The sequence below is a fragment of the Zalophus californianus genome, chromosome 13, assembly GCF_009762305.2.
Source record: "Zalophus californianus isolate mZalCal1 chromosome 13, mZalCal1.pri.v2, whole genome shotgun sequence".
NCBI classification, from domain to species: Eukaryota; Metazoa; Chordata; class Mammalia; order Carnivora; family Otariidae; genus Zalophus; species Zalophus californianus.
This window is the reverse complement of record NC_045607.1, coordinates 46,202,625-46,215,193: the sequence shown is the minus strand read 5'-3', so window position 1 is coordinate 46,215,193 and position 12,569 is coordinate 46,202,625. Positions and strand designations below refer to the sequence as shown.

General features: G+C 37.2%; 1 protein-coding gene across 13 annotated transcripts in view; it reads right to left on the bottom strand.

Annotated features, from left to right (window-relative positions):
* The window catches only part of ELAVL2 (ELAV like RNA binding protein 2), a 163,585-nt gene that overhangs the window by 60,601 nt on the left and 90,415 nt on the right, over positions 1-12,569 (bottom strand). For 6 of the 13 annotated variants that reach the window (XM_027616907.1, XM_027616908.1, XM_027616906.1 and 3 more), the window contains exons 2-3: positions 8,846-8,936; positions 5,793-6,036 (exon numbers count right to left, since the gene is read on the bottom strand). In XM_027616907.1, coding sequence (XP_027472708.1) covers positions 5,793-6,036; positions 8,846-8,917 — 316 coding nt within the window. In that variant the 5' untranslated portion in view covers positions 8,918-8,936. The remainder of the gene's footprint in view (positions 1-5,792; positions 6,037-8,845; positions 8,937-12,569) is intronic. The other 7 variants (XM_027616916.1, XM_027616918.1, XM_027616917.1 and 4 more) reach the window with 2 other exon arrangements.

Sequence of the window (12,569 nt, the reverse complement as noted above, 5' to 3'; positions counted from 1 at the left end):
TTTGTTCTTTAAAACACCCTGAGTTCAAGGTTTGAGCGGAAAAGTGAACATAGAATTTTAAAGTTTTTCCCCCAAAACTTTATAAAAAAGCTTCTATACTGGTAACAAATTTTTTAAGTGACTGACTAGTCATGACCTTTGAAAATAGACAAAGGTGCAATTAAAAAAGTTTCTTCAGTACCACCACCAAAGAAAAAAAATTCATTTTATACAAATACCACTTTATGCAAACTTAGTCACTAAAATCTAAAGATAGCCATATTCAAATGTATTGTATTTCAGAGTTAATGCATTAGGGACCACCAAAGCATTTACTAGTAGAGCCAAGGTGCCCGGGTTTTGTGAGGAACTGAGCACACACCAGCCTTTCTGCTAAATGTCTAATTAAATAGCACTCAGAGTCTGCAATGTGAGGTGTTTATTAAGCTACCACCAACCACTCACCCACTCTGCCCTCTTCAACTACATGTCTGAAAGAATCAGAATTCTTAATCTCTTGATACTATAGACACCCAACAGCTGACTTTAGGATTTTAACGGACACACACAACCACCTTCTCAAATTAATGTTCATCAAAACAGCCTGAGGCTCACTGTATTGACTTCATCACAGTAAATAAATGCTATTAAATTTGAAGGTATGGATTAGAAAAATAAAATACCACTTACTGCTTAAATCCTGAAAAGCTAAGAACCTTCCTATTTAAAAAAAAAAAGGGGGGGGGGGGAGTGAGGAGAGAGAGTCTGTGTTACCATAGGTGGCACTGTCTGTTCAGAGGTAATCATCCAAGGAGGAACACTGGCAAAGTCCCTCCTTGGGTCCCCTACAGTTTGTATTTGTTTGGGTCTTTGTTTTTCTCTTTTGTCTGAAAGATTCCAGTTGGCGGCTGACGGGGTCAACATAGGACCCACCTCCAACAATTCCTAGAATAATAGTGAAGACATCACTCCAAGATAAAAAAGAGCATCACTCATTACCTGAGGTCTTCCACTAACTATACTTCTCTAGCTCTTCTATTAGAAGAAAGGAAAAGTAACAATGACAGAACAAGCTATCTTGGAGTTTTGAAAACCAGTTACACATGTGCACACACACACCCTTTCAGGGACAGGTCAGGTGTTCAATACAGAGCCTAACGACTAAACATCTCTAGTCCTGCACCCCAGGAGTTAACACATCAGAAACCACCACTGGGGAGGGGACAGCCCCTGAAACTCAGTTTGCCGTAGATCAGGCACTGAAGTCCTAACAACTCTCCCACCCATCTCCAGCCAGAGTTCAGGTAAACCTGGAATATTCTGGTTCTATCTCCCTGCAAAATGTTCAGGAAAAGTAGTGGATAACTCCCAGGCAAATGGAATATTCTGGGCCCTACTTCAAAGACTCTGATTCAGTAGGTCTGGGCAAGGCCCAGAGAGCTGCATTTCTGGTGGTCATCCCAAGTGATTCCAATGCAGGCAACTCCCCTGACTATACCTCAAAAGGCTGATTCCCAAAACTGCTTGCTTGCTCCTCAAAATCACCTGGGGAGCTTTCTGACAACAGATTCCCAAAGCCTCCAGAATCTGTATTTTTAAAAACTCCTTCACATGAGGATGGGCAGCCAGATTTAACAATCACTGAGCTAGAATATCCAAATTCACAACTACAGGCTACAAAGTTTGTAGAGAGGCAGGGATGTTCTCCTTCATTTCATGTATCCGTCGGTCCTTGACTCTCAAAACTCTCATTCCCCTTCTGAAGACACACCCACCAAAAGATGCCCCTCAGTGGATCTGTACAAGTTATCTGTCTCACTACAAATTCATCAGTTGGTCCTGGGTTAATTTTTAAAGAGTTCTGGCCTCTAACAAGAGGCAAGGAGGAAATATCCCAGGGAAGAAGCAGAAAACCAGAATTCTGGTCCCTGCTCTACCACTTGACAGCTATGTGGTCTTGGACTATTCAGTCATTTAAACAAACCTGAGCTTCAGATCACCTGTTAAGTGAGGGAGTTGGCTAAGGTCACCTCAAGGACGTTTCTGATTCTAACATTCTATTACTCATTCCTTGCATCATAAAATCCATTTCAGTCCTCTAGAATGCAGCATCAGCAGGTGTCAAGGACTCTAAAATGCATAAACTCAAAGAGATGGACCGATATCAGCTGAACTGTACAAGCAGCAGTAGCTTCTCATGATGAATGTCTATAGACAGGAAATGGGATGAAGCATAAAGCTGGGCATGAGCCCAAAGAAAGGGCCTGAAAAACAACATAATAAATAGAATTTAGGCCAAAGAGAAGCTTACTATATTTACTACTGAAGAGGTGTCTTAACGTATTTCTCTAATCTTCATTCTATCAAAATAGTGACATTAATTTGCCAACAACAACACAATCTAAAAATTATATACTCTGTTTCAGGACTTCGGAAAGAGGCACATACTTTCCTAACTAGATTTTTTTTTTTTTTTTTTTACCTGAGATACAGTTTCCTAATTCGGCATTATTTAAGCAGGGAAAGATTTAAGAAAAATGAAAAAGAGCAATTTAAATGTTCTTCCCAAAGAGTAATCTCATAGTTTTCTTATAACCGAGAAAATTAATGCTTACTTCCTACAAAATCAGAATACAAAGAGCTGGCCTGGTAGCTCCCCAGGCGGTAGGATAAATTGGATAATTAGACCAAGGAACTCAGACTTGACCCTACAAATGTGAACTGAGAAACCACATAAACTGGCTAATGCTAAACACCACAGGGCAGGGCCCAAATCCTCACAAATTCAATCTTTCTAGATATGTGAATAGTAGCTTCTTAGGAAGATATGCCCACTTGGCAAAGTACAACTATTCAAAATCCAGTTTTGGAAATCTACCATTTACTATAATATTTTGTTCAATACAAATATTCGCTAAGAAACTCAGAATTTAAAAAAAATATATATTTAAATTTATGCTTTGAAACTAAGTCAGACCCTCTGAACACCATTTTAACCCATACTAAGAATAAGATGTCAGCGGACTATGTCAAAACAAGGTTACTAGAAGAGGTCCTCTGTATTCTTATTTACCTACTCACTTTTTTATAATACATAGTTCATTATCATGGATGTTCATTTATGAAACATGCTCATACTTTGATATAAACAGGTTACAGAAGAGTTTAGGAGTGTCTGATAATCTGTTAAATGATTTCAAAAGCTTTCATAGCATAAGCTTTTATATGCTCAATGGAAATCTAGTATTGGAGGGGCACCTGGGTGGCTCAGTCGTTAGGCGTCTGCCTTCAGCTCAGGTCATGATCCCAGGGTCTTGGGATTGAGCCCCGCGTTGGGTTCCCTGCTCAGCGGGAAGCCTGCTTCTCCCTCTCCCACTCCCCCTGATCGTGTGTCCTCTCTCGCTGTCTCTCTCTGTCAAATAAAAAAAAAAATCTTAAAAAAAAGAAAGAAAGAAAGAAATCTAGTATTGGGGAGATATCCCCAAAATGAGTTCTGTGGTCAAATAAGGCCAGAAAACCGGTTTCTTTACTGCAGGATTTTAATGTATGGTTTCTAATATGCTAATGACCTGCAGTTTGGCTCTTAAATAGGAAACTATAAAGGGCAGCATTTCTCAAACTTGCCTGTCAATGGAACATTTACTCTAAAGAACAAGTATGACTGTGTCTCTTGGAATGAAGCTTAGAAAACATCTTTTGACCCTCCTGCCCACTGTGGATTTTCTTAGTACTCCATTTGCTTACCAGAGGTTTTAAACAGAAATTTTACCATGGTGGGAAACTTCACTGGCTCCCTCTCGCTGAAAAGACAATGGTGGGGGATAAAGGAAATGGACAGCAAATATTAATGCACTTTGCCGGTATCTAACCACATACTTCAGATTACCATGCACTGTGGTTCCATTACCACTGTTTATCACACTAAAGACAGGGAGGCAAAGGGTATGAAGACACAGAATTCAAATTTATTGCACCATAAAACAGCTCTAGTAAAAGACTTATGAAAGAATAAGATAATTCAAGATCACCCAGAGATGAAAGATAAAAATCTTTGAAATGTTTTCTGTGGAAGATGCCTAGTACAAAGGATGTAAGATTTGCTTCATATTTTTATCTACTCACAGTATCATAACAAAAAAATTCAACATTTATATATCTAGTTCAAGAATCTTTTTTTTTTTTTTTTTATGGTAGAGACAGTTACTAAGCAATCAAACCAGAAATCACATCATTGATGTCATGGCCTTTATACCATTTATCACACAGTCATTTATGTCAAAGAGGTTGCAAAATTCACATATGAAGAAGCGGTTTTGCTAAAAAGATAGTAATAAAATTTTAGTGTCAGGACAAATGTATTAAGAGCCATCTGTTCTCTACATTTTTCAATTTCTCAAACATTGTCTATAAATTTTACATATGCTACTGACACCAATTTTGGAAAAAGAAATGGAAAAATATTCTCCATTTGATTATCAGTATAAAAAAAATCTTCCTGATGATATTGTGGTGAATATCTAAGTAACATAACTAGTTAAAATGTAATTATTCAGTACGGATTGATGACAACTATGTTTTACTTAGTTTTTACTTGATTTAAGTATGTTCTCTCTGTGAGCTTCAATCCGTAGCTCAAGGAACCAGGACTGTGAGGCCAAGCTGAGGTGATAGCTCTAAAGAATGCACTCACTCACCCTGGAGGCAGTAAGCCCTACTGTCTTGATAAAAGAACAGCTAAAGACACTATCTCAAATAAAGCAAAAATGATTGCAGAAATCACCTAGTGTGACCCTTTTCTTTGCCCTCTACCTCATTTTACCAAGGAAGACCTGGAGCCAAGACCTGACTTGTCCAAGGTCATAGGACTAAAGTTCAGATTCTTGGTCAAACTCTTCTCACTGCCTTTAGGTATTTGCCCATTTCAAATATTTAGTTTTTATAGTTTGAGTTATAAGCCATGTAAAGCAATTTAATATACATCACTCAAATTTAACCATAACATGAGAAAGTTAGTCTTTCTACACTTAACTTCGTGTATTTTCAGTGTTTGAGAGCAACTCCTACAGGAAACATTAACCCTTGTATCCCAAGAACATGCTCCATTAGGTTTTGGCTTATTCTAAATATTTAGTTGAATCTTACAAAATACTAAGGATATTTTCCACTACCCAATATTCAAAATGTAGTATCAAAGGTCAAATTACCCATCCTTTCATTTTTGTCTTTATGATAAGAGGAATACTCATACACCACTTTCTCCTTTCCTTGTCAAGGAACAGAACATAAGATCTTGCTACATTCAAATGATATCAGTGCAAGTATTTATACATGGACAATGTGAATATTACTATTTACTCTGTCACATACATTATAAACAGAACTATACAGACTTCAAGGAAAAGACATTTTAAGAGGTTTCTTCTTCTCCCAAACAGAATATGCTTCTTATATCTCATTGTTAAAATGCTAAATCACATAAGCACAGGGAACTAAAAACTAAAGGTCAACATGACACTTTCTGTCCCAGACATACATAGACTTCTAAAACCATTTTCAGAGATGTTATTGTACAGTACAGGGTATATAAAAGTCTAGTTATAATATATACTGCCCATAAAAATATTTTATGCTTTAAAAGGAAAACAAAACTCTTAAAACTAAGTTTCGTGCTGTTGATGTATTCAGTAACAGAGAGAATACCTAGATGGGTAAAACTGCAGCACTGAATGATCTACAGGCAGTAAACTTACTATTTTCTCACACTGTGAAACACAAATCCTTTAAAGGTGAGTAACCTGTATAAAACTGCATACCTGTTATTTTGTCCCTTACAAGCTTACAGGACTCTATCTCACCGATGCTCCCAAAGAGACTCTTTAGTTCCTCCTGTGTCATGTTCTGAGGAAGGTAGTTGACTATTAAGTTGGTCTTGCTGTCCTCTGTGTTCCCAGAGTCAACTGGCGAAGAGCAGTTGTTGTTTATGGTGGTTGGACCATTGGCTGTGTTATTGCAAGTTGGCCCATTAGACAGTTGTGTTTCCATGGCAGCAATTACCTGCTAAAAACAGAGAAAACAAGAAATGTCAGAATTCATTATTTCACAAACTATTAGAGATTCCAACCAAGAATGTAAATACTTGTCACTAAATACGAGTCGTTCTGCTGAAATTACAATAAAGCTTCAACAAAAAGTGCAACATCTACGTTAATTTATACTTCATACATTAAGCTAGTCAATTTAATTTCACAATTATACTTTCACATACATATTCCATACATGCACATAAATAAGCACACTGTAAATGTTAAACATTCTCTAGAACCGCATTTTGGGGTCTATTCACATACCCTTACTCACCTGCGGTGTCCAAAGACTTGAGGAAATCTAGTACCAAAGGGCACCGGATTAAACCCTGACTAAAATCATACTACAAAACAGAAGTGCTTAACATGCTACCAAAAAGACAAACCAAAAAATGGTCTTCCTAACTCTGAAGAGATTTTCAGTTAGCCTAAGAAAACTAAACAGACATCCTAAAACTGACAGACATCCATTAACTTAAAATCAAGGAGCAAGAGTACTTTAAAAAATATAAATTTGTCAACATGTACTGTTTTGGTTACATATTGAAAATGTTTTTGATTGACAATATCTTATACCTCTTCTCTTGGTAAGAAATAAGAAAAATATCAGATGTCAAATGTTAGGGCATGAAAAGGATTTGTAGGGTAACTTGGAAAAGAAGCTATGAGTACTTAGTGTACCTTGTAGAATCTAACAAGCCATTCTTGTCAATCTTGGCAGCTAAGATCACCAACAAGGCGACTGATCTAGAGCATCAAAATAGAATCCCCAAACAATTCAAAATGGCATTTTGCCTTGATTCTAACTTTAAATGGGAAAAAAAAAAAACCCAAAACAAAAACTTATCCAGTTCACCAAAACAACTACATAAATATTTCAACTTTTGCAAACAGACCAGCCCAAGGAATTTTCATTTGAGCACATAAGCCTGTTGAAATGCAAGTAATAAGGTACCTATAAACTCCAAATACGGGATAAACAGCAGATTTGGGGAAAATGGCCTCCAACTGTTCAGGCTACTCTGAAAACCTACTTATTAAGCAAATTTGGATCTAGTTTCCTAAAAATCAATGCTACGCCCTTTGAGCAAAAGAGTCACAAACCACAGACCCAAATTTTCGAAAAACCATCTTCCGATAGCTATATATTTGGACAGCCAAGATTCTGGGGGAATCCAAAAATCAAAGCATCACTGAACAAATTATCCTTCATATTTCATTCAATACAGCTCTCATCTCCACAAAGAACTATTTCTCAAAACTGACAATTCTGAATTGATGGAATGCTAGTTTTAGGGAAGTTCTCTAACATATAAAAGGCAAAGAATTTGAGGCAAAATTTTTAAAAAGCAAAGTAGAGGGAAAGAGTGTTACAAGAGAAAAAAGTCTTTTAAAAAGCATATTGCCTAAGAAAAATAAAAGGGCACAACAGTGGATAAGCATACAGGAAGAAATCTCTACTGCCAAGAGATGTTTATAAAAGGCGGCAGCATAGGATAGATTGAGACTGGTCAGACTGGCAAGAATCCGTGCTATCGTGATTAAAAAAAATAGACAAAATCCAAACTACTTATCAAATATCAAACAACCTATAACCCTCCATGACTGCATTTCAAAGAAATGGGTATTTTTTTTCCTAAAAGCTGCATGCTACCTCTCTTGGGTAAGTGTTCTTAGAGAACACTTAAAAGGAGCAAGGTAAAATAAAGAAATCTTTAGAAATCTGCAAGGAAAAAAATCGAAACAATTCAAGATATGCATTTTATTATAATTAACAAATTTATCTGAAACTGAGAAAGGAGTTTTCAAATTTCCTAATAAAGCGTAACTGTTCCAGTCTGTAGAATATTAGCTGCGGGTCATTTTCCACGCAAAACTTTTATGGGATTAAACCTTTGCCCAGCACTTCTGAAAACAACGAGTGGCAAGATGAGAGTGGCCAAGGCCAATTAAAACAAATCACTATTCAAAAGTTAGGGCATGTGTAGAAACTATATGAACCCCAAATAAGAGATATGGATTTAACTCGTTGGGATGGCATGTGAAATATAAAGTGTTCATTGACTGAAATTAGCAGGATTTAGCAAGGACAACAAACACTCCTCACTTAATTGCACATTTATTTCCATGTTCAGGTGGCAAGAATGAGCTCCTAAGCCAACATTCAAGTGAACAGCTGCAGTAAGCTGTGTGTGCTGAAAATTACAGCATCTCTCAGCTATAGGACCATCTGCTCAGAATAAAATGATACTAATGTGCTATATTTTACAAATAATGCATATTCCATTGATAGGCTCAACACAACTGTTCACAGAATGCAAACTCTTTCAACAGTTACTGGGCAAATAATTTTCAGCCAGTTTCACAATTTCAACAAAATTTTTTTTTTGAGCATCAGGAATTGTAAATAACTTCAAAATTTAGTAACCAAAAAAATACATAGTAAACAGAATGTAAAGAATTACGGTAACTTAGTATTCAGACCATACCAAAACTTTTTTGTTTTTTTTTTTTTTAAAAGCTTGTCACTGTTTTGAGTCTGCACTAAATCCTAATTTAGATTATAAAAAGTTACATACAAAAGCATGGTTCTGATGCTACATAGACCACTATGGTTAAAATTGCAATGTGCTTTAAGTCCTAATGATGGCCATACCGCAATAGGTTAAAAGTAAGAATAATTAGTATGCCCAATGAAAAGTTCAAGTGTTTGGTATGGCCTCAGCACTCCTGCAACATGCTAAAAAAAGTAGCCTACAGAATTTAAGAAAAATCCCACAGACCCCAGTCCAAGGCTCTGCTGCCCACGAACCACTTCTAAGCAGAGAAGCCACATCACACAGTCTGACTGCCATGTTAGTTTGGAGTTGCCGTCTGCAATATGGACACAAAAAGTACCGTATGTTAGATGAGCAAGATAATGCAACAAATCAGTTTGTACAAAATTTACAGTGATTGTATTGATATTCCCAGCACGTCCATGCAGTGTGGCTTAATTGAATTTGAGGCAATTCCAATCTAATCTTTCCAAATTCATTTTAACATGTAGTTTTCTTGCACAAATTAAGCATTTTTAATTAAGAGCCTGATTTTCAAACAGTATTAACTAGTTACCTTGACATCTATCCTGAAGAACTACCTTAAACCACATCTCAAAAAAATTTTTAAATAATAAAACAAAGCAAAAACACTGCATGCTGTCCTGTCTCTTAAGGACGTGGGAGAAGGAAGGAAATGTGAATGAAATTTATAGTGAGAAAAGGCAGTCATGCAATTCATAAGTGAATGCTTTACATAAAAGCATTCTTTCCCCAAAATATCAGAAAGGCATTAAGGGAAACTATATTTGCCCACACTGTTACATTATACTATAAATGATCCTTAATCCTGGGACTTAAAATTAAAAGTGAATCGAAACCCTGTGAGGTTATTCTGCCACTACCGTCCAACTGATCTCTAACAGTTTCACTGAGAATTGTTCACATAGACTAAGAGGCAGTAAACCAGCATCTTTCAATTGAAATAATTGGACCAATAAATAGGATTGTGTGGAGTAATGCTTATATAGGATGTCAGCTTTGTCCCTGAACGAAATCAAGTGAATGTTTTTTAATATGTAAATTGTAAACGCAGCACGATTTGAAATTAGTGCTGCGATGAGGCCTCCAATATAGTTAATGAGCCATTTACCACTTATTACAACTTGCCCAAATACTAAACAGAGCCACAATATTGGCACAAAAGCCAAAGTTTACATTTTAGCCATATATGCAGATCCTTTAAATGGTCAACAGAATATTCCGAAAAACTCAAGTCTCTGAAAATAGACAATGAGTAACAAAGGAGGGCCAAAAACATCTTTCACTTGGGTATTTATGATTATAAAAATTTCATCCTTAGAGTTAAACCTGGCTCTAAGTGATATACTCTTGATGTGAGTGATGACATTAATTAACACGTAACAACGGATTCCATTTTCTGGCATCTACCAAAAGGGTTTAACATACTCTTTACAGGATGCCATGAAAATGTTTTATACTTCTTCCCTTCTCCCACTGTTATCAGATAATTCAGTCTGAGTCTATGTTTTTTATTTAAAAAAAAAAAACTACTTATAGTTGAACTAAACCTGTGAAAAAAATAAAGTGCTTTTATATCCATGAAATATTTTGACAAGAACCTTGTCAAATTGTGGGTAGACCACGTGGGTATAACAGGTGGGACCACACCCAAGGGGTTAAACCAAGCTTAACTCTATGTCCTGAATACCCTCGGGAATTGGATCTGAACATTTTTCACTACATAAAACCACAGATTCACATTTAATGGCCTCAGTCCCTTCTATTCCATAGGAGGCGACGCTAATAAGCTAATCTATCGACACCCCTCTTTCTGAAAGCCCCAGGGATGTGAACAATCACTTTACTGCACCAACTAGCTAGAAAGGCTGTGTATGGAAAATGATTCTACTGCACTTTTACATTTCAAGCACCCCAGACAGTTTCTCTGCTTGAGGCAGACACATACCTTTATGGAAAGTTATAAATAAGTTGCTCACATGGCCCTTACCTTTATGCTGGCCAACAATTCAGTTACTAAAAATGTAAAAAGCTACTTCCCCTTCACTTAAGGACAGGCGATTCTGCTCTCCTCAATCTACCACAGACAACCGGCCTGCACTATTTATAGATTCTATTGGCTCTGAAACTCTTTGCGGGGGGGGGGGGGGGGGGGGGGGGCACGTTCCAGCAACACAGAACCATTCATTTTAAAGCTTAAAAAATGTTTCAATATATGTTCACATCTTAATTTAGACATCAATTGTGCCAATTAAGACTGCTTTTTCTCCTGTTATTCTCCATGTAGTAATTTATGAAAGGCACTTCGGCATAGATCAATCTAGAATATGCTAAACTTTCCCTAGGCTCCAAGAGATACAAGAGATAATGATAAAGGGTTAGTTTGGTGGAACCATGATTTTACTGGGGAAACACACACACACACACACACACACACACACACAGGACACACGCTCTCTGTGTCTTCACACTCACACAGTTTACTTCCAAAACTCCATAAAGGCTTTTTAAGTTGATTTTTTTTTCCTTTTTTACTTAAATGGCCCTCTGTGTACTTTAACTTCTAAAGTTTCTTACAGTAGTGGATTTTAGGAAATCAATGCTATTGTTTGATTTCTCCTATCTAGGACCAACAATTTTCTGGTCACATGAGAGAAAACCAAAGTCCCTATTTTTCAAACCTCCTAATACAGAGTTCTGAAAATTAAGGTTCATCAGTTTCCTTCCTATTTTCAACCTCTTACAAACAGCCACCAAACAAGACAGACTGCTCATCAAAAACATCCTAAATATATTCTGAGAATTCTCATTAAGTACAATGTCTGCAAGGGCGGGGGGGAAGGTCTCCAAGACCTAGATCCCACCTGATCTGGGGAACAGACCTTTGCAGGTTAAAGTCATAGTAGGACCACTGAGAGACCACTGCATAAACCCTGGTCAGGCCCGTCCAACTGCATGGACTTCTCCATTGTCATGGTTACCATCCCAATCTGGGCTCTCATGTTTCATCATCTGAACCACTGAACTCTAGCCTTCCCAAAGGCCCCCTCATCACCCTAATCCACACTAACACTACTACTCCCTAATGGATTTTCCCAAACAAGCAATAGCTCCCTGCTGTCTACCGAATTAAGTACAAACTACTTGGTATAAACAGTATAAGCATCTGGGACCCTCTACAACTTCTTTTACCAGCCCACATATTCAAGCACCTAAAAAATCTGAACCATTCCTTGTCCCTCAAACAGTTGCAGTACATGCAAGGGCATACATTCTCAGGCTTTGCTCATGTAATTCCATCTTCCTGGAAGGCCCCCAGCCATACCCACCACATATCTACATCCCTGGTTGTATAGACTAGGCATGTGAAAACACACCTAAGGACAAGAACAGTTTCTTTTTTAAAAAGCTGGGGATGAAAGGGCAGTGACCTTCCTAAATGCATGCAAACTTAGTAGTTTTCTATCCCACCTCAAGTATTTCAAACCAGAGATAATTATGAAAGCATATTTTCAATTTCTGGTGCACTCCATAAGCCACCCTTACCCACTAAAATCCAAATTCTTGTTAAACAGCATAACAAAGAGAAACTATCTTGACTGATGCCTTGTGCACTTTCAAGTATTTCAAGAGGCTATCATGCTAAATTGCCAACTACAAAAAAGCTGGATGCCAAGACAAAAACATGGTATAAATATGCTCCAACCTCTGGCCAGCAAGGTTACAGGGTTGTTGCATCTGGAATTAGGGTCTAATTTGAGGAAGATGGCCGAAGCACAGGTAGATGTGGGGAAAAAAAATTAAACAGATTTTATAAAACAAAGATGTTTAAAAATGCATCATAACTAAGTTATGGATCTCAAGCAGTTTTAATTTTGATACAGACTAGAATGTTTAAGCAAATATAAAAGGCAACATCTCTAAAAAA